Source organism: Thamnophis sirtalis, unplaced genomic scaffold, assembly GCF_051295495.1.
Source record: "Thamnophis sirtalis isolate CommonGarterSnake01/CBP01778 unplaced genomic scaffold, rThaSir2_p1.2 scaffold_14, whole genome shotgun sequence".
Taxonomy (NCBI): Eukaryota; Metazoa; Chordata; class Lepidosauria; order Squamata; family Natricidae; genus Thamnophis; species Thamnophis sirtalis.
Window position 1 is genome coordinate 9,859,206 of NW_028261394.1, and position 27,441 is coordinate 9,886,646.

General features: G+C 45.9%; 1 protein-coding gene across 1 annotated transcript in view; it reads left to right on the plus strand.

Moving 5' to 3' along the window:
- The window catches only part of SNX29 (sorting nexin 29), a 179,834-nt gene extending 152,995 nt beyond the window's left edge, over nucleotides 1-26,839 (plus strand). The window contains exon 21 of the mRNA XM_087728460.1: nucleotides 26,710-26,839. Coding sequence (XP_087584586.1) covers nucleotides 26,710-26,839 — 130 coding nt within the window. The remainder of the gene's footprint in view (nucleotides 1-26,709) is intronic.
- Nucleotides 26,840-27,441: the final 602 nt, after the last annotated feature.

Genomic DNA, 27,441 nt, shown 5'->3' on the forward strand with positions numbered 1-27,441 from the left:
TGTTGGAAACAGCTGCGTTCTGCAATCTTGTTCTTGTCCCAGTGGTGGGTTTCAAAAATTGTTCGAACCTACTCTGTGGGTGTGGCCTCCTTTGTGGGAGTGGCTTGCCGCCCATGTGACCGGATATGAAGATGCCGACGACACTTGTCAGAACCACCTTAAATGACCTCACACACAGCACTGGCATGCATAAGAATAGGATGTAAACTTGTTTTTTAAAAGGCATCTTTGGTTTGCGTTAAAACAACTTCAACACACGCAATGTCCTGATTGCACCACAAACGCAGTAGTCATCCTTACCTTTCACAGAGGCCCTGAGTTTTATAAATAGGAGCATGATAGTGTAGAATAATCATATCCAAGGACCAGTGGTGGGTTTCAAAAAGGTTTGGAACCTCTTCTGCAGGTGTGGCCTGTTTTCCGGCTCCACTAGTGGAACCTCTTCTAACCGGTTCGGTAGATTTGACGAACTGGTTCTACCAAATAGGTGCGAACTGGTAGGAACCCACCTCTGTCTTGTCCTTTTCTGTTCTTTGCTACGTCCTCTCCGATTCAGACTACGGAATACAGAATAACAAGAGTTGGAAGGGACCCTGGAGGTCTTCTAGTCCCTGCTGAGGCAGGAGACCCCATACCATTTCAGACAAATGGTTGTTTAATCTCTTCTTGAAGACCTCCAGTGATGGAGCATTCACAACTTCTGGAGGCAACTTCTGTTCCACTGATTAATTGTTCCCACTGTCAGGAAATTTCTCCTTGGCTCCAGGTTGCTACTCTCCTTGATTAGTTTCCATCCATTACTTCTTGTCCTGCCCTCAGGTGCTTTGGAGAATAGATTGACCAACCTCTTCTTCTAAAGAATACAAAGTTCCCCACGCAAAAGATTCATGCTAAGCCACAATCAAATGAATACAATACAATACAATAGCAGAGTTGGAAGGGACCTTGGAGGTCTTCTAGTCCAACCCCCTGCCTAGGCAGGAAACCCTGTACCGTTCCAGACAAATGGCTATCCAACATCTTCTTAAAGACTTCCAGTTTTGGGGCATTCACAACTTCTGGAGGCAAATTCTGTTCCACTGATTAATTGTTCCCACTGTCAGGAAATTTCTCCTTGGTTCCAGGTTGCTACTCTCCTTGATTAGTTTCCATCCATTTCTTCTTGTCCTGCTTTCAGGTGCTTGCGATCACCAACAGGGACTGGTGGTCTGTGAGAAAATTTAGGTGGTCCACAGAAAAATTATTTGCATTTTTCGTATTGCACTAAATCAGGATTCCTCAAACTACGGCCCCTGGGATGGATACGTGCAATGAACGCTTGTGTTGCTGCAGAGACTCTCCCCCTTTGGGGTCTTTTTGTGTGGGTCTGAGGGGCCAGAAATTCCGACTTGGGGTCTGCTTCAGCGTCCTGGTGGGGGGCTTTGGGTGAAGGCTGGAGGGAAGTGCAGCTGGTTGCAAAGAGCCAGAGGGCCTCGTTCCAGTGGGGCTGCATTATGGCCTGGAACTGGGTGACCATCTCAGCCCGCTGAGCCTCCAGGCACCTGTACCTGGCCTTGCACTTCTGCAAGTTTTCCCTCTGCTTGGAAAGCCTATGCTGGTAGTCCTCAGTGAGGTGCTTCTGCTGAGCCTCCTTCTCGGCCAGATCCAATTTGAACTGAGCTGTTTTGCCAACTCTTCCTCGTGACGGCTGCTTAGCTCCACCAGCTGCTTCTTGTTGGGGCCCCAAGGAGCCTGGGCAGGTGGGTGAGGAGTGGCTGGGAGGGGAGGGGTGAATAGAGGCCGGCGTGGCGCCCCTCGACATCAAGTTGGCCACACCCACCCAGTCACATGACCACCTAGCCACTCCCACCCAGCCGGTCATTAGGCAGATCATATTAGTGGTCCACGGGATTCAAGATTATGAATGTAGTGGTTGCCCTGAGGTCCGAAAGGTTGGGGACCCCTGCTTTGGAGAATAGGTTGACCCCCACTTCTCCATGGCAACCCTTCAAATAGTGAAAGACTGTTATCAAAACGGCCCTCATCCTTTTGTTTCTTAGATGGATGAGAAGGAAAAGAGAGAAAGTCCAGTTGGCTTTTGAAAAAGCACCTTTGAGTTCCCTCAGTCGTTCATCCTCTTTGCTGCTCTTCCCTGCATCTTAGACAATATCTAATATATATTTTTCTCTCTCTTCCTTAGCTTCTTAGACAGTCATCTCTAGTCAAAAGCTACTTGTCTCATTTCCAGAAGGAAATGAGCATTATTTATGCTTGGGAACGAACTGTAAGCCAATCCCAACACCTAAAGTCATGACAAACCCTGTAAGAAAAAGGGCAGAGCATAGGGAAAATGGGCCGCCTGCAACAATTGAGAAAAGGGAACTATATGTTAAGAGTGCTGGAGTTAGGTCAAAGCTTAATCAATAGGTCTGACCCTAACCTAGGCCAAAAATGCTGGTTGTGCTTGTCTGCAACCTCTTAATCTTACAATGTTGTTCCAGGTGAGCCAGATTTTGGGGAAATTGAATTGAATTGAATTTATTATATTTCTATGCCGCCCTTTTCCCCGAAGGGGACTCAGGGCGGCTCACAACCCAAGTCGTGTTGTGTGGGTGTACAAATAAGGGAAAAAAAGAACACGAACAAAACAATACCACAATTTAAAACACTCAACAACCATACCATTCGAGGGGGGGACAAAAGCTCATTAGCCCCAGGCCTGTTGGAACAGCCAGGTTTTATGGGCTTTGCGGAAGGCCTGGAGGGTGGTGAGGGTCCGAATCTCCACGGGGAGCTCGTTCCAAAGGGCCGGAGCAGCCACAGAGAAGGCTCTCCTCCGGGTGGTCGCCAGTCGGCATTGGCCGGCGGATGGAATTCGGAGGAGGCCTAATCTGTGGGATCTAATCGGTCTATTGGAGGTAATTGGCAGCAGGCGGTCTCTCAAGTACCCAGGTCCAATACCATGACCAGAGCTACGATTGTCTTTGACAAGGGTTTTGACAAAAAAACTGTTTTTCTCTTCCGGGGGTAGCGTACTCTGCGTTCTGTAACTTTTTGAGAGTTCGAAGTGCGCTATTATTTTATGAAACGTCTTTCGTTTCCGTACATTTGATCAATTGGTTATAGGAGACACGCAGTGTTTTCCTTCCCCACTTTAGATTACACTTATCCAGCCAACAAAAGCATGCTTCTCCTTCTAAAATATTTATACGCCCGTTAAAGCTGGGAGAGATCTGTGTAAATTGTTCCTTTCTTTATGGCCAGCCCGCAATTGTTTGTGCATTACAAAGGTTGGGTAGACTAAAAAGAAAAAAAAAAACAATCACTGCAATGCAGAGCACGTCTGGATTGGAGGGCAAAAAGGAGTCCGGGGAAGAACAAGGCGTGATCCTCCAGATGTTGCTGAACCCCAACACATGGGAATGCCAGCTAGCACGGCCCGGATTGAGGCATTTGGGGGACTGTAATTTAGCAACCTCTGCGGAACGGCCAGCTCCCTTCCACAGATGTTGATAGATCTCTACATTCAAAAGTTATAGACACCCTGGGCAGTGGCCAGTTAATTCAGAGGTCAATCCAACAGAGGGGGGGAAGGGCAAGACAAGGAAGAGGGAGGAGGAAGGAGGGAAAGTATAGAGGGTGGAGAAAGGAAAGAAGGTGGTGTAGAATGGAGCAGAGGAAGCAAGGAATCTGGGAGGGAGGGAAGGTGGGTGGAGGGGTGAAGGGGATGGAGAAAGGAAGGGAGGAAGATGGAAGGGAGGAAGGAAGGGAGGTAGGAAGATGGAATGGAATGGAGGAAGGAAGGAAGATGGAAGGGATGGACGGAAGGGATGGAGGGAGGAAGGGAGGAAAGATGGAAAGGTGGGTGGGTGGAGGGGATAGCAATAGCAATAGCAGTTAGACTTATATACCGCTTCATAGGGCTTTCAGCCCTCTCTAAGCAGTTTACAGAGTCAGCATATCGCCCCCAACAACAATCTGAGTCCTCATTTTACCCACCTCGGAAGGATGAAAGGCTGAGTCAACCCTGAGCCAGTGAGATTTGAACAGCCGAACTGCAGAACTGCAGTCAGCTGAAGTAGCCTGCAGTGCTGCATTTAACCACTGCGCCACCTTGGCTCTTTTAAGGGATGGAGAAAGGAAGGGAGGAAGATGGGATGGAGGGGAAGGAAGATGGAATGGAGGAAGGAAGGAAGATGGAAGGGATGGAGGGAGGGAGGGAGGAAAGATGGAAGGGTGGGTGGGTGGAGGGGATGGAGAAAGGAAGGGAGGAAGATGTGATGGAGGGGAAGGAAGATGGAAGGATGGAAGGAAGGAAGATGGAAGGAAGGAAGGAAGGAAGGGAGATGGAAGGGATGGAGGAAAGATGGAAGGGTGGGTGGGTGGAGGGGATGGAGAAAGGAAAGGAGGAAGATGGGAATTAAGTAAGGAATCTGGGAGGGAGGGAAGGTGGGTGGGTGGGTGGAGGGGACGGAGAAAGGAAGGGAGGAAGATAGAATGGAGGAAGGAAGATGGAAGGGATGGAGGGAGGGAGGAAAGATGGAAGGGTGGGTGGGTGGAGGGGATGGAGAAAGGAAAGGAGGAAGATGGGATGGAGGAGAAGGAAGATGGAATGGAGGAAGGAAGGAAGATGGAAGGGATGGAGGGAGGGAGGGAGGGAGGAAAGATGGAAGGGTGGGTGGGTGGAGGGGATGGAGAAAGGAAAGGAGGAAGATGGGATGGAGGAATTAAGGAAGGAATCTGGGAGGAGGGAGGGAGGGAAGGTGGGTGGGTGGGTGGAGGGGACGGAGAAAGGAAGGGAGGAAGATAGAATGGAGGAAGGAAGATGGAAGGGATGGAGGGAGGGAGGAAAGATGGAAGGGTGGGTGGGTGGAGGGAATGGAGAAAGGGAGGGAGGAAGATAGGAAGGAAGATGGAAGGGAGGAAGGAAGGGAGGTAGGAAGATGGAAGGGGTGAAGGGAGGAAAGAAAGATGGAAGGGTAGGTGGGTGGAAGGGATGGAGAAAGTAAGGGAGGAAGATGGAATGGAGGAAGGAAGGAAGATGGAAGGGAGGTGGGAGGAAGAAGGAAGGGTGAGTGGGTGGAGGGGATGGAGAAGGAGGAAGATGGAATGGAGGAAGAGAGGAAGAAGGAAGGGATGAAGAAAGGAAAAGAAGAAAAGAGAAGGAAGAAGATGGAAGGGAGAAAGGAAGAATGGAATGGAGGAGAAAGGAGAAATTTAAACCATTCAAAGGTACTGCATGCAAGTTTGTTCACCCGTGTAAAATAAATCCCCAAAGTCATTTGTATTTTATTTTTCTCCACTTTTATGCCACCTTCTCAAGGCAAAACAACAAAATAAACAAAACAGCAGAATAAAACCCATCAATCCATCCCTAACTGAAAAAAGGGCATGAAATCCCTAAGACATACATTGCCCAGAGTTGCTGAAAGAAAATCGCTTAGCCGTCCAAGGCCCATTTAAAAAAAACAAGAAGAAGAATCCCAAGGCCTTGTGAAATGTTAGATGTGTAAAAGACGGGGAAATTTCCAAGGGCAGAACGTGGCCACGTCTTCTATTGCTATTGATTAGCTAGTAAACTAAAAGTTTAAAAGCAGAACACTTTGGCTGCCCTGCCTATGGAAAGCTGCTTCAGCCAAGCTGGCATGCAGGATGATGTACAGCAGGGGTGGGTTCCTGCCAGTTCTAACCTCTTCTATAGAAGAGGTTCCACAAATCTTCAGTGCTGTTTAGAACCAGTTCCAGCTCCCTCCCCCCCCCCCCCCGCCCGTCCGCACATCATCGAGATGAAGAACGAGAGGAGGAATTCTGGGAGTTGAAGTCCACAAGTCTTAAAGCTGTCAAGTTTGAACACTCCTGGATTTTTTTCCCTAATGGGTTAGGGGTGCAAGGGTCTTGTAACTTGACAGCTTTACGACTTGCATGCTTCAAATGCAGAGTTCCTGAGCCAAAATGACTGGAGGAGGAATTCTGGGAGTTGAAGTCCATAAGTCTTAAAGCTGTCAAGTTTGAACACCCCTGGGTTTTTTTTTCCTAAAGGGTTAGGGGTGCAAGGATCTTGTAGCTTGATAGCTTTAAGACTTGCGTGCTTCAAATGCCAGAGTTCCTGAGCTAAAATGACTGGAGGAGGAGTTCTGGAAGTTGAAGTCCACAAGTCTTAAAGCTGTCAAGTTTGAACACCCCTGGGGTTTTTTTTCTAAAGGGTTAGGGGTTCAAGGGTCTTGTAACTTGACAGCTTTACGACTTGCATGCTTCAAATGCAGAGTTCCTGAGCCAAAATGACTGGAGGAGGAATTCTGGAAGTTGAAGTCCACAAGTCTTAAAGCTGTCAAGTTTGAACACCCCTGGGTTTTTTTTTCTGAAGGGTTAGGGGTGCAAGAGTCTTGTAACTTGACAGCTTTAAGACTTGCGTGCTTCCAGTACTGGCCCATGTTCCTCCCTAACCTCCTCATTGTCTGAATCTGCTGCGGAGTTGCTGGTCGCTGGGGTGGGGTGGGGGGACAACAGACCGTTGCTGTGTCCCAGGGTTGCATGATCCCCCTTTTGCGACCTTCTGACAAGCCGAGTCAACAGGGAAGTCAGATTCACTTAACAACCAGGTTACTAACTGAAGTGATTCACTTAGGAACGACAACAAGAAAGGTTGTAAAAATGGGGGCAAAATTCGCTTACCCAATGTCTCCCTTAGCAACAGAGGTTTTGGGCTCCGCTGAGTTCGTAAGTCGAGGAGTTACCTATATCCCCTTACAGATAGAGATAATTGGAGATAGTTAAAGATTTAAGACGGAATGCCAGCTTCTTCCACTCCGCTCAGTAAACCTTCAAAATGAATAAGCTCGGGGCACTATTTGTATTAGTTCATGACAGATGAAGTTATACCAGTGGGAGTAAAAAAAAAAAAAAAGAAAGGCTCATAAAGACAGAGAGTTGAATTTGGATTCTAAAAATATTCGTGGGATTCTTTTCAGCAGAATGAAAACTTACTCACTGTAAGCAATTGTGGCCCCCAAAGAAAGCTTCAACAAACGTATTGTGGATTTTGAGATAGGAATTGAAATTAAGCACATTGGAAATGGCATCTTATTCATTCAGAATATCTATCTATCTATCTATCTATCTATCTATCTATCTATCTATCTATCTATCTATCTTATCTATCTATCTATTGTCTATCTATCATCTATCTTATCTATCTATCTATTGTCTGTCTGTCTATCTAATCTATCTATCTATTGTCTGTCTGTCTGTTTGTCTGTCTGTCTAGCTAGCTAGCTAGCTAATCTATCTATCTATCTATCTATCTATCTATCTATCTATCTATCTATCTATCTATCTATCTATCTATCTATCTATCGTCTATCTATCTATTGTCTGTCTGTCTGTCTATCTATCTATCTATGTATTGTCTGTCTGTCTGTCTATCTATCTATCTATCTATTTATCTATCTATCTATTGTCTGTCTGTCTGTCTCTGTTTGTCTATATCTGTCTGTCTGTCTGTCTGTCTGTCTGTCTGTCTGTCAGCACTCCTCCATTGAATAATTAGGAAAGAAAACCACGAGACTCCATTGATAGAAATCAAGGGTACTTTTACTAATTATAAATGATCAGAAGCGTAGCAAAGTGAAGACTGATTATTTAGGCGCGAAAGCAAATGATATATAGAATAACCCATTCCCCACCCCTTGGCATCCCAGTTACAGTCCAATCGTAATTCTCCCAAGTGTCAGGTGCAAGATAACTTCGAAAGGCATCACCAAGATGGAATGTCGGTGCCGTTGGCCTTGGCGGGAAACCTCCTCCGCATGCGCAGTAAGACAGGCAGCAGAAACTCCAGAATCTTCCTCCAGCACAATTAGTAATCCCCTCCCAAATACCGTGCCCCCCTCCCCGTTTCAATGGCAGCCTAAGCAGCAGCAAAACAGAGGCTGACACTGTCTGTCTGTCTGTCTGTCTGTCTATCTATCTATCTATCTATCTATCTATCTATCTATCTATCTATCTATCTATCTATCTATCTATCTATCTATCTATCTATCTATCATCTGCATTTGTGTGTATGTACCAGCATAACTCTGGAGTGCCTCGAGCAATTTCAACCAAACTTGGTACACAGATGACTTACTCTCTGGAAAAAACACTGTGGGGGTAAGACACCCCTAACGCCCATCAGGGTCTATGTTCTGTTAAGATGTAGCCTGTTGTGCCTTTAAATGGCTTCACAGTCCTCCACCAGGGGGCTCTCTCTGGTAAGGGGGAAAATCCAACATTAGAAATTATGTTTGGTCCGGACATTTCCCCCCTATAAATAAATACCCGGGCAATGCTGGGTTATCAGCTAGTACGGAATAATTTAGTATGTGGCGGTGATGTGGATACTTCCCAAAGCGAGTGAACCCAAATTTAAATTTAATTTGATGTAATTTAATTTTCATTCAGATGAAAATGAATGAAGAAGTTCATACAGCGGCTCCCCAAGTCGTTTCATTAATATTAAATTAACGGAATAGGTAATTTGATCACTCCCCAGGTATTTCATAACTTTCTGTTTTGGTCCCATTAAAAAAAAAAAAAAAGTTGCAATTTAACCACTCTGTGGAGGGGCTGCGGAGGGCAGAATCTGAAGGCTTCGTGTAAATCCTGAAAAATGCATGCTGGGCTCCTTTAATTGATGCCATTAAGAGAAATGAATCAGCAGCAATTTTGGAAGTCTTGTTGTAAAATTGTATTGTGTTGTAATAAATTTAAGTGCATGTATGATGATGGGTAGTGCTTTAATCCAGCTGATGGATAGCTACTCAATAGGAAAGAATATTTGTAGCTCAGGGCTGAACTGTGGGGTCCTTGGTGCTCTCTGAGCTTGGTGGCTTTTTTGAAGATGTTTCATTACCCAACTAGGTAACATCATAAAAAGAGCCGAGGTGGCGCAGTGGTTAAATGCAGCACTGCAGGCTACTTCAGCTGACTGCAGTTCTGCAGTTCGGCTGTTCAAATCTCACCGGCTCAGGGTTGACTCAGCCTTCCATCCTTCCGAGGTGGATAAAATGAGGACCCGGATGGTTGGGGGCAATAGGCTGACTCTGTAAACTGCTTAGAGTGGGCTGAAAGCCCTATGAAGCGGTATATAAGTTTAATTGCTATTGCTATTGCTATCATCAGTGCCAAAAGGGGATGGGATGGAACGGGACAGAGGAGGAGGAGGAGGGGAACAACTGTGGGGTCCTTGGTGCTCTCTGAGCTTTTTGTCTTTTTTGCAGATGTTTCATTACTCAACTAGGTAACATCATCAGTGCTAGAAGAGAAATGGGATGGGATGGGGGGGAGGGGGAGGAGGAAGACAAGAGGAGGAGGAGGACTGTGGGGTCCTTGGTGCTCTTTGAGCTTGGCGGTTTTCTGGCAGACATTTCATTATCCAACTAGGTAACATCATCAGTACTAAAAGAGAATGGGATGGGATGGGATGGGATGGAGGAGGAGGAGGAGGAGGAAGATGAGGAGGAAGACGAGGTGGAGGAGGACTATGGAGTCCTTGGTCCTCTGTGAGCTTGGATGTTTTCTTGCAGAAGTTTCATTATCCAACTAGGTAACATCATCAGTACTAAAAGGGAGTGGATGGGATGGGATGGGATGGAGGAGGAAGAGGAGGAGGAGGAGAAAGAGGAGGAGGTGGAGGAGGAAGATGAGGAGGAAGACGAGGTGGAGGAGGACTATGGAGTCCTTGGTCCTCTGTGAGCTTGGATGTTTTCTTGCAGAAGTTTCATTATCCAACTAGGTAACATCATCAGTACTAGAAGGGGATGGGATGGGACGGAGGAGGAGGAAGACAAGGAAGAGGAGGAGGACTGTGGGGTCCTTGGTGCTCTCTGAGCTTGGCTGTTTTCTTGCAGACATTTCTTTCCCCAACTAGGTACCATCATCAATGCTAGAAGGGAGTCGGGTTGGTGAAGAAGAAGAGCAGGAGAACTATGGGACTATAGGTGCTCCCTTGAGCTCGGTTGTTTTCTTGCAGACGTTTCATCACCCAACTAGGCAACACCATCAGGGCTAGCTAGTGCATCATCAGTGCTTATGATGTTACCCGGTTGGGGAACGAAAAGTCGACGGCAACCCTGCTCAGAATGCATCAAGGGCCCCACATGAAGGGGGCTGTATCAGGGGTGAAATCGATTTACCTTCGCTAACGGTTCGCAAACAGGAGCTCACAAGCGCCACCTTCGCACATGCACCAGATCTTCCGTGCATGCGCAGAGCATAAAGACGTGATGACATATGGGCCCGGGGGGGGGGGCGGCACATGCAAAGGTAAATAAAACAGTGAGGGGGGGAATCCTCTGTGTCACGCGATTTAGATTAGCTAGAAAGCAGGATTTCCTGCTTTCTAATATAAATCACTCATCACAGCTGATCGTCGGAAGTACTGGTTCGCCCGAACCTCTACCAATTTTTTTTACTAATGGTTCAGGCGAAGTGGTGGCTTTTTTTTTTTTTTTTACTACCCGTTTGTGCGAACCGCTCCGAACCGGTAGCATTTCACCCCTGGGTTGTAGTTGGTTTTCCTGATCAACAACCTTATACAATACAATACAATAGCAGAGTTGGAAGGGACCTTGGAGGTCTTCTAGTCCAACCCCCTGCTTAGGCAGGAAACCCTACACCATTTCAGACAAATGGTTGTCCAACATCTTCTTAAAAACTTCCAGTGTTGGAGGATTCACAACTTCTGGAGGCAAGTTTGTTCCACTGATGAATTGTTCTAACTGTCAGGAAATTTCTCCTCAGTTCTAAGTTGCTTCTCTCCTTGATTAGTTTCCACCCATTGCTTCTTGTCCTGCCTTCAAATGCTTTGGAGAATAGTTTGACTCCCTCTTCTTTGTGGCAGCCCCTGAGATATTGGAAGATTGCTGTCATGTCTCCCCAAGTCCTTCTTTTCAATCAACTAGACATACCCAGTTCCTGCAACCGTTCTTCATATGTTTTAGCTTCCAGTCCCCTAATCATCTTGGTTGCACTTCTCTGCACTCTTTCTAGAGTCTCAACATTGCTTCTCTCCTTGTTTAGTTTCCACCCATTGCTTCTCGTTCTACCCTCAGGTGCCTTGGAGAATAGCTTGACTCCCTCTTCTTTGTGGCAGCCCCTGAGATATTGGAAGACTGCTATCATGTCTCCCCTAGTCTTTCTTTTCATTAAACTAGACATACCCAGGTCCTGTAATCATATATTTTAGCCTCCAGTCCCCTAATCATCTTGGTTGCTCTTCTCTGCACTCTTTCTAGAGCCTCCACATCTTTTGGTGTACGGTTTCACATAAACAACCCTTTGCAAGAGCTAAGCCACCAAGTGCACGTTCAGCAAAGGGCTCGCAGTGAGATTAGCAAAAGCAATGCAGAAATTGGTCTTCGGAACATGTACAGTTTTCCCCGGCTAACATTTACCAAGTCTAAAATGAAATATGCCCAGGGTACCTTTCTTCTTTAGGGTTAATTAGAAAGTTTATCCAAAAGCCCATTAAAGTTATTGGAAACGCTCTCCGAAACTTTAGAGAGTCCTTTTAAGTGAACAGCAAAGCAGAGAATATTTAAGCAGGGAGAGGGGGGGGGATACAGAGCTAGGATTACAGCAAATGAGTTCTTAGAGAATATGGGGGTTTTAATTATTATAAATGCTTTCTAAAACCGCAGAGTAACTTCATTAGCCGAGGCCTCGGATAACCTCGTTACCGTAATATTTTCCGTGCCCTAAAACGAGGAAGGCAGATTAATTTCTAGCAAAAGTGGCTTGCCGCGGAACTCGCAAGCCAATTTTTTGCAGCAGGCAAGTGGCGTGTGAGCAAGGGAGGGGAGAATATTAAGAGCGCAGTCTCTAAATTCAGAAACGTTGAATAAACACGCCAGCCAAGAATAATTTTAACGCTGGCTGGGACGACGGAACGTGGAAAATTGGCAACGCTACCCAAACTTCTACCTTTTTTTTTTTTTTTTTTGCGCCTGAGATGTCAATTTTAGTTTTGAGAACCGCAGCAGTCCTGGAGGCATCTGTTATTTTGGGGAAGAGAGGGGAAAAAAAGTCGTAGTTAGAAATAGTCCCCTGGGGAAGCTCCCGAAGAAAAGCTCCAGAATGCTGCTGGTAGCATTTTACTAAAATAAAAAAAGGAGAAAGGGAGACAATGAATGCTGGGCTCCTTTAATTGATGCCATCAATTAAAGAAAAGGAAGAGGAGAAAGAAAGAGGGAGAAGGAGAAAGGAGGAGAAGAAGAAAGGAGAAGAAGAAAGAGGGAAGAGAAGGAGAAAGGAGAAGGAGAAGAAAGGAGAAGAAAAAGTGGGAAGAGAAGGAGAAAGGAGAAGGAGAAGAAAGGAAGAGAAAGGAGAAGATGAAAGAGGGAAGAGAAGGAGAAACGAGGAGAAGAAGAAAGGGAGGAGAAGGAGAAAGGAGAAGGAGGAAGAAAGGAGGAGAAGAAAGGAGAAAAAGAAAGAGGGAAGAGAAGGAGAAAGGAGAAGAAGAAAGAGGGAGGAGAAGGAGAAAGGAGGAGAAGGAGAAAGAAGGAGAAGAAAGAGGGAGGAGAAAGGAGAAAAAGAAAGGAGAAGAAGAAAGAGGGAGAAGGAGAAAGGAGGAGAAGGAGAAAGAAGGAGAAGAAAGAGGGAGGAGAAAGGAGAAAAAGAAAGGAGAAGAAGAAAGGGGGAAGAGAAGGAGAAAGGAGAAGAAGAAAGAGGGAGGAGAAGGAGAAAGGAGAAGAAGAAAGAGGGAGGAGAAGGAGAAAGGAGGAGAAGGAGAAAGAAGGAGAAGAAAGAGGGAGGAGAAAGGAGAAAAAGAAAGGAGAAGAAGAAAGGGGGAAGAGAAGGAGAAAGGAGAAGAAGAAAGAGGGAGGAGAAGGAGAAAGGAAGAGAAGGAGAAAGAAAGGAGGAGAAAGGAGGAGAAGAAGAAAGGAGAAGAAGAAAGAGGGAAGAGAAGGAGAAACAAGGAGAAGGAGAAAGGAGGAGAAGGAGAAAGAAGGAGAAGGAGAAAGGAGGAGAAGAAGAAAGGAAAAGAAGAAAAGAGAAGAAGAAAGAGGGAAGAGAAGGAGAAAGGAGAAGAAGAGAGAGGGACAAGAAGGAGAATGGAGGAGGAGAAAGGAGGAGAAGGAGAAAGGAGGAGAAGAAGAAAGGAGGAGGAGAGGGAGGAGCAGAAGGCAGAGTCCTACAGAGACTGTCTTCTCCTCATTGCTTAGAAGAACAAATACAGCTCCTCTCTTTTCTTTGAGTTTTAATAAGAAAAGCTTCTCACAGCAGTAAAAATGGAAGGAAGCTATTGGCTCCCAAGAAGCAGGCCTGGCCTCCTCTTTCCAGTTCTGCAGGATCCTTTGAACAAGTCGACCTTCTGTGGTCTTGGCCTTTCAGAATTTATTCAACGTACTCATCACTGCCACCTTTCTGGCAATCTTAATCGAAAAGGAGATTTTTCAGAAATAATAGAATAACAGAGAAGGGACCTTGGAGGTCTTCCAGTCCAACCCTCTGCTCAAGCAGGAGATCCTTTACCCTTGCAGACCAATGGTTGTCCAATCTCTTCTTTCACAACCTCCATTGTTGGAGCACCCACAACTTCTTGGAGCCCTAGTGGACAACCATATAAATGGGAGCCAGCCGTGTGCAGCAGCTGCCAAAAAAGTCAACACAGTTCTCAGCTGCATTAACAGAGGGATAGAATCAAGATCCTGTGAAGGGATAATACCACTTTATAAGGCCTTGGTAAGGCCACACTTGGAATCCTCCATTCAGTTTTGGTCTCCACAGTGTAAAAAAGATACTGAGACTCTGGAAAGAGTGCAGAGAAGAGCAACCAAGATGATTAGGGGACTGGAGGCTAAAACATATGAAGAACGGTTGCAGGAACGGGGTATGTCTAGTTTAATGAAAAGAAGGACTAGGGGAGACATGATAGCAGTCTTCCAATAGGGGCTGCCACAAAGAAGAGGGAGTCAAACTATTCTCCAAAGCACCTGAGGGTAGAACAAGAAGCAATGGGTGGAAACTAATCAAGGAGAGACGCAACTTAGAACTGAGGACAAATTTCCTGACAGTGAGAACAATTAATCAGTTGAACAACTTGCCTCCAGAAGTTATAAATGCTCCAACACTGGACGTTTTTAAGAAGATGTTGGATAACCATTTGCCTGAAGTGGTGTAGAGTTTCCTGCCTAGGCAGGGGGTTGGACTAGAAGACCTCCAAGGTCCCTTCCAACTCTGTTATTCTATTCTATTCTGGAGGCAAGCAGCATTCCCTTCTCACACAGAAATTCCCTAATTGGGATCCCACTAGAAACAAGTCCTTTCTATCGTTAGAGGAGAAGATCGCAGAATATATTCTGCTTTGCTCAGGTTGAAACCTTCATGGAAAACTCGGCGTTGGGTAGATTAGATGAGATTCGAAGCCTCTTCCAAAAATGCTTTTGATTGAAAAGCGCATTCATGTGTCAGCATGAAAGCATGCATATCTATTCCTTGTTTACAGAATCCGTAAGGTTTTCTCTCTCATCACGTCGGTGGAAAGTTGATTATCCTGGTATCACGCAGGATGACTTAAGAACCCCACAAGGTTTTTGAATCACGCTGTCAGAATCTTACTGCCATATTTCCATAAGCTTTTGCTGTTGTTTTTTTAAAGGAGGAACTTTTTAAAAGTTGCCATTTCAACTTACCAAAAAACAAATTTAGTAAAGAGGGAGAGGGAGAGAAAGAGAGAAAGATTATCGTCCCCGGGGACTGTGCGAAGGAATATTCTGTTTATAATTAATTCAACACACGTCTGTCTTCGGGGTTTCTTCAAACCTTCTCTGGTTGCTGTGTCAACAATAATTTATACGTGAAAAAAACCCTCCCAAAAGCTTCTCTGCTCAGTGATTCTATTTGTGGGGAACAAAAAAGGTGCTTTTCCAGAGGTGTATCTGAAAACTGCCTCCCAGAACTTCCCTAGAGATTTCTGTGCCATAACAGCATCTCGAGCACTGTGGAGTTCTCTATGGAGTTAAATAGCTAACTGCAATATGAATTGAGGGGTCCTTTATACCAGGAAAGAGAGGCGGTGATTCAGTGGCTAAGACGCTGAACTTGTCGATCAGAAAGGTCGGCGGTTCGAATCCCTAGCGCTGCATAACGGAGTGAGCGTCAGGGTTGCAAACAGCATCCAAAAGTAAATCAGAGTCCAAGGCAAAGTATTGCTCAAAGTTCCAATTTATTAAGAGAGCCATGTTGGCATCTGAAAGCTTCCCGTTTTTTCCCCCACCCAGGTGAAAGTTCAAGATCTTGCCCCCAACCCCACAAGTCCATCACATAGTCCAATCTTCCACTGCCATGCTGGCAGTTCCACCCATCCAATTCCAGTCAGGTGCAGAGGCAAAGGATGACCTTGGCTTTCTAGAAAGAATGTTGTTATGGCTACATAGCATCTAACTCTGTACAATCCCCCCTCCCATTTTCCCACAATAAAAAAATGCATAGTAGAATATTAGAAAGTGTGGCAGGCCAAAGACCCAAAAGAAAAGATGGCTGACAGGCCTGACAGTGAGCTCCCATTACTTGTCCCAGCTTCTGCCAACCTAGCAGTTCAAAAGCACGTAAAAAATGCAAGTAGAAAAAATAGGAACCATCTTTGGTGGAAAGGGAACAGCGTTCCGTGTGCCTTCGGCGTTGAGTCATGCCGGCCACATGACCACCGAGACGTCTTCGGACAGCGCTGGCTCTTCGGCTTTGAAACGGAGATGAGCACCGCCCCCTAGAGTCGGGAACGACTAGCCTATTGGTACAAAGGAAACTTTTACCTTTTATTCTTGTCTCGGACGTATGCATTTTGGGATATTTGAAAGCAAACCTCACTTGCAATAATCATTTCAATCCAGGAATGCAAAAGATTTTTGCATTCAGCGGAATCACTTTATTTTTTAAAAAGTATTTGACTGGAACCTCAAGATTTTTCCAGGCATAAAAGAATGGCTAAAGCTGTCTGCATATATAGAGTGTTAACCAATAGCCATAGCAATAGCAGTTAGACTTATATACCGCTTCATAGGGCTTTCAGCCCTCTCTAAGTGGTTTACAGAGTCAGCATATTGCCCCCAACAATAATCCAGGTCCTCATTTTACCCACCTCGGAAGGATGGAAGGCTGAGTCAACCCTGAGCCGGTGAGATTTGAACAGCCGAACTGTAGAACTACAGTCAGCTGAAGTAGCCTGCAGTGCTGCATTTAACCACTGCGCCACCTTGGCTCTCAGTGTTGGATCAACCAAATGTTGAGTCCAGTCCTGGAAAAAATGCACCCTGGGTTTCCCTGCCTTTCCGCAGCTTAATGTAAGAAGAGAAAATATCTCTAGCTGTCATTTTTGTTCAGCAGCTGAGACCTGGAATTCTTGCCCTTTCCGTGAATTTTCTTTGCAAAACTCATCCTTCCTGCAGATACAGGTTGTTTTTTTTTTGTTGCATATGTCCCCCCCCCCTCCCTAGTCTTAACTGCCCCATTGGTCGTGCTGTCTGAGGACATCTGTTTCAAGTTTTTTTTTTAATTATTATTTTTTGACAAATATATCAAATCAGTGCATGAAACAGTGCGGTACCTGGGTGTTGTACATTCTAATACAAAGCAAGAGTGCAGAGAAGAGCAACAAAGAGGATTAGGGGACTGGAGGCTAAAACATAATGAAGAACGGTTGCAGGAACTGGGTTTGTCTAGTTTAATGAAAAGAAGGACCAGGGGAGACATGATAGCAGTCTTCCAATATTTCAGGGGCTGCCACAAAGAAGAGGGAGTCAAGCTATTCTCCAAAGCACCTGAGGGTAGAACAAGAAGCAATGGGTGGAAACTAATCAAGGAGAGAAGCAACTTAGAACTAAGGAGAAATTTCCTGACAGTGAGAACAATTCATCAGTGGAACAACTTGCCTCCAGAAGTTGCGAATGCTCCAACACTGGAAGTTTTTAAGAAGATGCTGGATAACCATTTGTCTGATGATGTAGGGTTTCCTGTCTAGGCAGGGGGTTGGACTAGAAGACCTCCAAGGTCCCTTCCCACTCTGCTATTCTACTCTATTCTACTCTATTCTACTCTAAGTAAAATAGATAAAGTTAATCATAATTATTACATTCAATCAACTGACGTTCTTCTAATAATAATACACATTTATATTGAGCCAAGGTGGCGCAGTGGTTAAATGCAGCACTGCAGGCTACTGCTAGATCAGCAGGTCAGCGGTTCAAATCTCACCGGCTCAGGGTTGACTCAGCTTTCCATCCTTCCGAGGTGGGTAAAATGAGGACCCAGATTGTTGGGGGCAATATGCTGACTCTCTGTAAACCGCTTAGAGAGGCCTGAAAGGCCTATGAAGCGGTATATAAGTCTACTGCTATTGCTATTGCTATATTAAGTTGCAATCTATCGTTACTCAATTAAGCGTTCCGTGCCCCTTCGGCGTTGAGTCATGCCGGCCACATGACCACGGAGACGTCTTCAGACAGCGCTGGCTCTTCGGCCTTGAAACGGAGATGAGCATCGTCCCCTAGAGTCGGGAACGACTAGCACATATGTGCGAGGGGAACCTCTATCTATAATCATTTCCTAAGAAGAGCGATAATGCCTACGGAAGCCTGTAAGATTCATTTCATAATCACATGTGCCTTAAAGTGATGTGAGGTGTCAAGATGTGGTTTTGCCCCAACGGTTGCCCAAGAGGCCCTGTCTCCAAGAACATTCTGTGGTCCAGCTCACAAAAGGACTGTGGTGAAAACCGTAGCTTTTCCTTCTTTCCCTTTTTCCTTTTTAAGAGAGCGTTGATTGAGACCAGCTCAAAGTTTGCAATCACTTTTAAAAGCTTACAAGTGGCCGGGGGGGGGGGGGGAATATTTACTTTAGGAAACTAGAGATGGCAAGGATGGTAGTGATGGAAAATGATGGTGGCAGTTATAATTAGGTCAGCTGTATATTTCTCCCTTCAGTTGCTGGAGAGAAAAAAAATAGGGAAAAAGGTTTATTTTTAGGAGGAAGGAAGAACAAAATACCTGGATTTCATCTCTGGTACAAATGCAGCTGGGCAAGTGAAATCACACCTGGAATGCTTTGGGCTCAGTTATTAGCAAAATTGCAAATTTTTATCCCTAAAGCAATAGCACTAAGACTTATATACCGCTTCACGGTGCTTTACAGCCCTCTCTAAGCAGTTTACAGAGTCAGCCTATTTTTCCCAACAATCTGGGTCCTCATTTGACCCACCTCGGAAGGATGGAAGGCTGAGTCAACCTTGACCTTGAGATTCGAACTGCCAAACTAACTGCTGGCAGTTAGCAGAGTTAGCCTGCAATACTGCGTTCTAACTACTGCGCACCATGGAAGGAAGGAAGGAAGGAGGTAGGGAGGGAGGGAGGGAGGGAGGGAGGGAGGAAGGGAGGGCAACAGCACTAGCGCTTAGACTTATATACCTCTTCACGGTGCTTTCCAGCCCTCTCTAAGCAGTTTACAGAACCAGCCTCTTGCCCCCAACAATCTGGGTCCTCATTTGACCCACCTTGAAGGATGGAAGGCTGAGTCAACTTTGACCTTGGTGAGATTCGAACTGCCAAACTAACCTCATCAGAGCTAGAAGAAGGAGGAGGAGGAGGAGGACTGTGGGGTCCTTGGTGCTCCCTGAGCTTGGTTGTGTTCTTGCAGACATTTCATTACCCAAACTAGGTAACTTCATCAGTGCTAGATGATCTCACCTAGATAGGTAACATTACATTTGGTAAACATCATTTGGTACCTAGATCAGCACTGATCATGTTACCTAGTTGGGTAATAAAATGTCTGCAAGAAAACAACCAAGCTCAGAGAGCACCAAGGACCCCATAGTTGTCACCCTCCTCTTCCTGAAAGATGGAGGCAGACCAAGTCAGTGGAAATTCCTGCAAAAAATTAAAAATAAATAAATAGCACTGGTACTTAGACTTATATACCGCTTCACAGTGCTTTACAGCCCTCTCTAAGCGGGTTACAGAGTCAGCCTCTTGCCCCCAACAATCTGGGTCCTCATTTTACCCACCTTGGAAGGATGGAAGGCTGAGTCCAACCCTGAGCCTGTAAGAATTGAACTGCTGACAATGGGCAGAGTTAGCCTGCAATATTGCATTCTAAGGGAGGGAGGAAAGAAGGAAGGAAGGAAGGAAGGAAGGAAGGAAGGAAGGAAGGAAGGAAGGAAGGAAGGAAGGAAGGAAGGAATAAAGCAATAACACTGGGATTTATATGCCACTTTACAGCCTTCTCTAAGCGGTTTAGAGTCAGCCTCTTGCCCCCAACAATCTGGCTCCTCATTTTACCGACCTCAGAAGGATGGAAGACTGAGTCAACCTTGAGCCTGGTGAGATTTGAACTGCCAAATTGCAGGCAACCGGCAGTCAGCAGAAGTAGCCCGCAGTACTGCACTCTAACCACTTTAATGAAAAGAAGGACCAGGGGAGACATGATAGCAGTGTTCCAATATCTAAGGGGCTGCCACAAAGAAGAGGAAGTCAAGCTATTCTCGAAAGCCCTTGAAGGGAGCGTCAAGAAGCAACGATGGAAACTAATCAAGGAGAGAAGCAACCGAGGACTAAGGAGAAATTTCCTGACTGTCAGAACAATTAATCACTGGAGTGACTTGCCTCCAGAATTTGTGGATGCTGCAATACTAGAGGTTTTAAAGAAGAGATTGGACAGCCAATTGTCTTAATATAGGGTTTCCTGCCAGAGCAGGGGGTTGGAGTAGGAGACCTCTAAGGTCCCTTCCAACTCTGTTATTCTGTTCCAGAGTTTGTTGCATAAATTCGAATCCAGAAGAACACACAGGTAACTGATTTAGCTGGATTCATTAACTTCTTTGTGTACATAAGAATAGATGAATAAATGTACAATACCAACAGGTGTTTCTTCCAAGTAAACACAAGACAGGAAAGTTAAGTTACAGGCAGACACAAACGGTTAGTTTCATTTCAGCAGACAAGCCCAGACAGACTGCTAGTTTACTTCTCAGAGCAGCAGACTGCTTTCTTCTTAAGTTTCTGTTTCAATTCTCTGCACAGGCTCCGAACTGATTAAGCTCCCATTGGCTGACTTAGTTGCTATGCCCATTCATTGGCTGACTTTGTTCCCCTGTCTCTCCCAGTCATGAATATTTTAACATTCTGTTACTTCACTTTAGAGACACCATCACAATCTGCCAGTAATGCTGTTGAAAAAAACAACAACCAGGATCTTCTGTTTCACCCAGAAAAACCTCTTCCGAACTTCTGCGTCACCCACGACATTTCCTTCCAAACTTCTTCCAGCCTTCTCCTTTACCCAAGACAATTTCTTCCAAACATCTGTATTCTCCCAAGGCAACTTCTTCAAAACTTCAAAGCCATTTTCATGTCTTTTAAGCTCTTCCCTCTTGAAAGCCCTTTACCTTCAAGACTCAAAGTTCTTTCTCCAACTTACCCATGCTCTTGGGCATGACTTAAATTGTGGGAGTCTCCCAGGAGCCATGGAGTTGTGCCATCAAGGAGGCATTTTTAGAGGACATCACTTAGATGTCATGGTTTGGAGCAAGAGCAGAGCCTGTTGGTGCCACGTGAGTGGCGGTGAGACCAGAAAGCACATCCCCCTGTCAAGGGAGAAGAAAGTGGTTGCAGGGATTTTTATCCCCCATGTGTCCCTTTGCTGCAGCTTATAAATATGTTTTTTTTGAATTTGGTACCGTATTTTTGGGAGTATAAGGTGCTCCGAAGTATAAGACGCACCTAGATTTTGGGGAGGAAAACAAGAAAAAAAATCCGTCCCTGCCTACCAGCAATTTGCCTCCTTGCAGCAAACACCAGACAGCCCGTTTCAGTTTCAGTTTCAGCATAGCCTGATTAGCATAAGCAGCTGACTGTCGGGCCTCCCAACGATCAGCTGTTTCAGGCTGCAGGGATTGCCATCTCCTATTGCAGACCCCATTTTCAGCCCCCACGTCCCATTTTCAGCCTCCGTGCGCTCCATTTTCCGCCTGTTCCAGGAGGCAGGAATCGGAATGGGTGGAAAATGGGGTGCGCGGAGGCCAAAAATGGGATGCGCGGAGGTAGCAATAGGCTATGGGCAATCTCTGCAGCCTGAAACAGCGGGTCTGGAGGCTGATCCAACCGACAATCAGCGGCTTGTGCTAATCAGGCTGTGCTGAAACTGAAACAGGCTGCTTGCTGCAAGGAGGCACATTGCTGGGAGGAAGAGATGAAAGGGTGGGGACCAGCCGCTGGAGTGTACATTCGGCTCCATTCAGTGTATAAGACGCACCTAAATTTTCACCCTCTTTTAGGGGTCTTATACTCTGAAAAATACAGTAAGCATTTTGCTGACTTTTCACAAGCCGTTACCTTTCCCGCTTGCCAAGCGAGCTGTGGTGGGAAACTTGACAGAGGTGGTGGGTGTGAAGGTTGACAAATGCCCCCCCCTCCCCGATTTTCTGGAGAAAATGAGACGACGTGAGAGCTGATAGATAAAACACAGGGGTCTCGTTTTAACAACCTTCAAATGAATGTATGTGTTTTTAACGCTTTTTATCTTATTTTTTGCCCAGATAGCATTTTGTTTCCATGGAAGCAGATCTGGATATTGGCAGCTGAAAATACCGTTCGGTTCTAGTAACTTGTTTCTTCGGGAGGGTTTATTTTTCTGCCGAGGTCTTGTTTAGGCATGGGGGACATATCCTAATAGCGATAAAGTTCAGTTCAAATAGAAATCGAGGGCCGTGTAGGACAGGGGTCCCCCATCTTAGGGAACTCAGAGACTTAATAAATTCATAATTTAAAATCCTGTGAGCACTCGTATGATCTGCCTAATAACTGGGTGGGTGGGTGTGGCTAGGTGGTCATGTGACTGGGTGGGTGTGGCCAACTTGATGTCACTCACATCGAGGGGCACCTCACCAGCCTCTACTCGCCCCCTCCGCTCCCAGCCACTCCTCACCTACCTGCCTGGGCTCCTTAGGGCCCCAACAGGAAGCAGTTGCTGGAGCTAAGCAGCCATCAGGAGAAAGAGTTGGCAAAACAGCTCAGTTCAAATTGGATCTGACCGAGAAGGAGGCTCAGCAGAAGCACCTCACTGAGGACTACGAGCATGGGCTTTCCAAGCAGAGGGAAGACATGCAGGAGTGCAAGGCCTGAAGGCTCAGTGGCTAAGACGCTGAACTTGTCAATCAGAAAGGTCGGCAGTTCTGCGGTTCGAATCCCTAGTGCCGCATAATGGAGTGAGCTCCCGTTACTTGTCCCAGCTTCGGCCAACCTAGCAGTTCGAAAGCCCGTAAAAATGCAAGTAGAAAAATAGAGGCCACCTTTGGTGGGAAGGGAACAGCATTCCGTGTGCCTTCGGTGTTACGTCATGCCGGCCACATGACCACGGAGATGTCTTCGGGCAGTGCTGGCTCTCAGCTTTAAACGGCAAGTGAATGGAGCTAGCAGCACTGCCCCCTAGAGTCGGGAACGACTAGCACAGATGTGTGAGGGGAACCTTTTACCTTTATCTACCCCACATCAAGAGGTGTAGATCTTGGGTCTCCTTCGTCCCTCAATGGAATTCTAGCTTCCCATTGTGTGGAAATTCCATTTTGCACCACATAGAACTTTCCTCTCTCCTCCATTATTATTATTGGAGTGACATAATTAAATATTGGCTTTCTTCCAAGCACAAGGGAGAACTTTGCCTGTGGGTCAGTGTGAAGGTTGTTCCTTGAATTCACCAGCAGGAGGAGCTGCAGTATTGAAGAACAGCAGTGGGTGTTTGTGCGAATTACTTTCCTTTCTGGACCTTAGATTTTTGCCTGTTCCTCAATCCCTGGTTTTTGGTTCTGGTTTGTTACTTTAACCCCAGAGTCTCTTAGCTACGTAAAAAATGTCCTAGTTCATTGTGGCTACTTCAAAATAGACCTGGGGTTCACCCTAGCCACAACATGACATCTCAACATTAGCTTTGTCTGTCCAGTCTTGTTCAATGGTTCCACCACAAATCCGCGAAGCCCTTATCCGCGGAGACATACGTGCGAAGACTAATTCGCGCCGTTCTAAGCGCTAAGGAAAAACGCGACCCTACCGCGATGACATAATCGCGGAGGGCAAATCCGCGCATTCCCAAGCACTAAGTACCCTAAACCTAACGCTAAACCTAACGCTAAACCTAACCCTAAACCTAACCCTAAACCTAACCCTAAACCTAACCCTAAAACAAACCCCTAAACCTAATCCTAACCCTTACCTTAATTGAAATCGGCTTTCTGCTGCGGCGCCGTTTTAAAGCGCCCTTCTGTTGCCGCTCTGTTGTCGCGGCGGTGATGACGCGCGGTGATGTCGCGGCTTTAGCGCCGCGATTTTATCACCACAATTTTGACGAGCGCGGTTTTGTCGTGCCACGTTGTTCAATATTTGTTGTTAGTTGTGAAGTTGTGTCCGACCCATCGCGACCCATGGACAACATTCCTCCAGGCCTTCCTGTCCTCTCCCATCCTCTGGAGTCCATTTAAGCTCACGCCAATTGCTTCAGTGTCGTCTTCTTCTTCTTCTTCTTCTTCTTTCTTCTTCTTCTTTCTTCTTCTTCTTCTTCTTCTTCTTCTTCTTCTTCTTCTTCTTCTCTTCTTCTTCTTCTTCTTCTTCTTCTTCTTCTTCTTCTCTCTTCTTCTTCTTCTTCTTCTTCTTCTTCTCTCCTCTCCCTCCTCCTCCTCCCCTCCTCCTCCTCCTTCTCCTTCTCCTCCTCCTCCTCCCCCCTCTTTTCTCTTCTTCTCCACTATTCCTTCTCTCTTCTTTCTCTCTTTCACATTCCTTGATTGTTGTTGTTGTTAGTTGTGAAGTTGTGTCCGACCCATCGCAACCCCATGGACAATGTTCCTCCAGGCCTTCCTGTCTTCTACCATCCTCTGGAGTCCATTTAAGCTCACGCCAACTGCTTCAGTGACTCCATCCAGCCACCTCCTTCTCTGCCGTCCCCTTCTTCTTTTGCCCTCCATCGTTCCCAGCATGAGGCTCTTCTCCAGGGAGTCCTTCTTCCTTCTCATTAGGTGGCCAAAGTCTTTGAGCTTCCTCTTCAGGATCTGGCCTTCTAAAGAGCAGCCAGGGTGGATCTCCTCTAGGATCGCCTTGATCAATATTACCACCTTCTTTCCTTAATTCTTTAGTCATATCTTCAGGAGGATCCCATTTCTTTGGGAAATTGAAAGAAACCTCTTGAAACCTCCCCCTCTCTCCTCCCTCCCTCTCTCTCTCCTTCCCCCTCCCCCTCTCTCCTCTCCTCCCTCTCCTTCTTTCCTTCCCTCCCTCCCCCTCTCTCCTCTCTCCTTCCCTCTCTCTCTTCTTTCCTCCCTCTCTCTCTCCTTATCCCCTCCCCCTCTCTCCTCCCCTCCCTCTCCCTCCCTTTCTCTCCTTCCCTCCCTCTCCCTCCCTCCCCACTCTCCTTCCCTCCTCTCCTTCCCTCCCTCTCCCCTCTCTCCATCTCTCCCTCCCTTTCTCTCCTTCCCTCCCTCCCTCTTCCTCCCTCCCCACCTTCCTTCCCTCCCTCACTCTCATCTCCCTCCCTCTCTCCTTCACTCCCTCCCTTCCCCCCTCTCTCATTGAAATGTTTTGAAAGGAAAAAAAAAGAAACAAGAAAGTCCAGTGGCTTCTTAGAAAAAGCACTTTTGGGGCAATCATGACCTGGATGGTGACACATTTATTTATTTAAAGAGGAGGGGTCTTTTGAAGTGAGGAGTAGGGAAGACAATGAACAGAATGGTGGTCTAGACATGTTCGTTTTTTTCACTTCAGGCAAGTTCAGCTTTGTTGCTTGCATTGGTTCCCTTGTTGCAGTGGCTAACACGCTGAGCTTGTCGATCGGAAAGGTCGGCAGTTCAGCGGTTCGAATCCCCAGTGTCGCGTAACGGAGTGAGCTCCCGTTCCTTGTCCCAGCTTCTGCCAACCTAGCAGTTCGAAAGCACCTAAAAATGCAAGTAGAAAAATAGGAACCACCTTTGGTGGGAAGGGAACAGCGTTCCGTGCGCCTTCGGCATTTAGTCTTGCCGGCCACATGACCACGGAGACGTCTTCGGATAGCGCTGGCTCTTCGGCTTTGAAAGGGAGATGAGCACCGCCCCCTAGAGTCGGGAACGACTAGCACATATGTGCAAGGGGAACCTTTACCTATTCTGTTCCTAGTTCTTTTAACGGTGAATCGTGAAGATACATAAAGTCATTGGGAAAAAAAAAAAAAACTGTCTCAGAGTTTGCCAATCTGTTTTAAATGAAGGAGCAGCTGGTAAACTTTTCTGCTTCTGGATTATCATGAGAATCCCATAACGCTTGTTTATCGATGGATATGGTTTATGAGCATGGCTTCCCCAAAATTAGCTAAGCCTTGCTTTGGTAACATTTGTGTTTCATGCTCCATCAGAACCAGTCCACTATTGTTGCCATTTATCACCAACAAGATTGGCTAAAATGTACCCAAACATGAAACAGACCTGCTGGAAGTGTAAAAAAGTACAAGGGACCTATTATCACATATGGTGGACCTGCCCGGAAACACAAAAATATTGGACAAAAATTTGGAAATGGGTGCAAGAAATTATAGGGGAACAGATAAAATATAAACCCGAAACCTTTCTGCTGGGAATAATCAAAGGAAAATATACAAAGAAAATTAAGTACATATTAACACATCTGCTAACTACAGCTAGAATAGCATTTGCCCAATGCTGGAAACAAAATAATACCCCCTCGGACGAATTAGTGATAAAAAAAAAACCTTTGGATTGTGCAGAGATGGACAAATTAACACTGAAATTAAAAGATAAAGAAGAGTCGGAATATTATGAAATTTGGAACAATTGGTACAAATGGCTGCAAAACAAGAATAAAGCCAAAAAACTATATATATATATATAACTGTGTATAAAGTGTGTAAATATAGAAGCGAAATATTATATACATGTACAGGTATGATGACATAACAATGTTGATATAATGACTGTAAGGTGTTTAAGGTTTAAGGTTTATTCGATTTATATGCCGCCCTTCTCCCAGCCTCCTCACATGTCCACCATAAGTGGTAGTATTGATTCACATTTCAAGCATTTAGGGAGGTATTTGTTGAGGTTTTATCTAACCTTGTTGGTGCCAGGTGCCATCTGTAAAACATTTTGTACTGATTTTCCTTGTATGCAACTGAAAGTGTCATTTTTAAGTTTGTTCCCCCAAATTTTTCCCATTTATCCAATTCAATATTATAGCCAAAGTTCTGCGCCCATTTTATCATTTGTTCTTTCACGATTTCCTCTTCCATTTTATGCTTCAGGAGAAATTTATAGGACTAGGTTGTTATAAGGGCTCCTGCAGGACTGGTGCAGTGGCCTAGAGGCGGAACTCTCGCCTCCCAATCAGGAGGCTTGTGAGTTCAAGCCTAGGTAGAGGCAGATATTTCTCTCTCTGGGCACACCGAGAATATATCTGCCGAACAAAACTCCGCACCGGCAACAGGGAAAGGCATCTGGCCATGAAATTACTCTGCTAGCTCCATTCAGTTACCCAGACTCCAACCCGCAAGGGATTATGGGGTGGTTAAATGAAGGTATTATAAGGGCTCCTGCCTTGAATAGGAGGCTAAAGTGGAAGGCCTCTGAGATCCCTTCCAGCCCAATGATTCTGTGATCTATGATGGAAAAAGAGGCTGGTTGCATGAAGCACCATCACGAATGTTTGCTCATGGTGTCTTTGTTTCCATTTTTAGGGATTTTCAACCTGCAGGGGAATCTGCCACCAAAACCAATCATCGGCGAGCGACCACCCACTTCCCCAGGCTGTCTCGGAACCACCCCAGGGAACCCCGCAATCCGGAACCTCAAAGTGGTGACCTTTGACCTGCAAGGACCACGCCCTGTAGGCAGCCGCACAGTTTGTCCTGAGGATCCGAATCTGTGTGAGACGACAAGAAGCCGTCAACAACAGTGGCATTGAAGTGATCCCCCGAAAAGATCCTTCCCCGTCGAAAGATCCATCGCCCAATTGAACAAACCACCTTCCAAGCAGCAGTCCTTTCCCCAAACAGGGAGGGGGGTCTCTGTTGCCCTAGAGCAGCACTTTCTGCTCTTCAGTTGTCTGGATTGCAACTCCCAGAATTCCCCAGCCAGCCATTCCTCGTGTAGGCTGGGGGATTCTGGGAGGTGAAGTTCACACATTTTTTTTTTAAAAAAAATCAAAGTTGAAAAACACAGCGAGAGAAGGAGGGAGAAAGAAGAGGAAGGAAGGAAAAGAAAGAAGGAAGGAAGAGGAAAAAAGGAAAAAATCGAAGGAAGGAAGGAAGGAAGAAAAGAAGAAAGAAAGGGGAAAAAAGAAAAAGAAAGAAGGAAGGAATGGAACTAAGTGAAAATCAAAGGAAGGGAGGACAGAAGAAGGGAGGAGGAAGAAAAAAGGAAAGAAAGAAAGGAAAGAGAAAGAAGGAAGGAAGGAAAGAAAGAAGGAA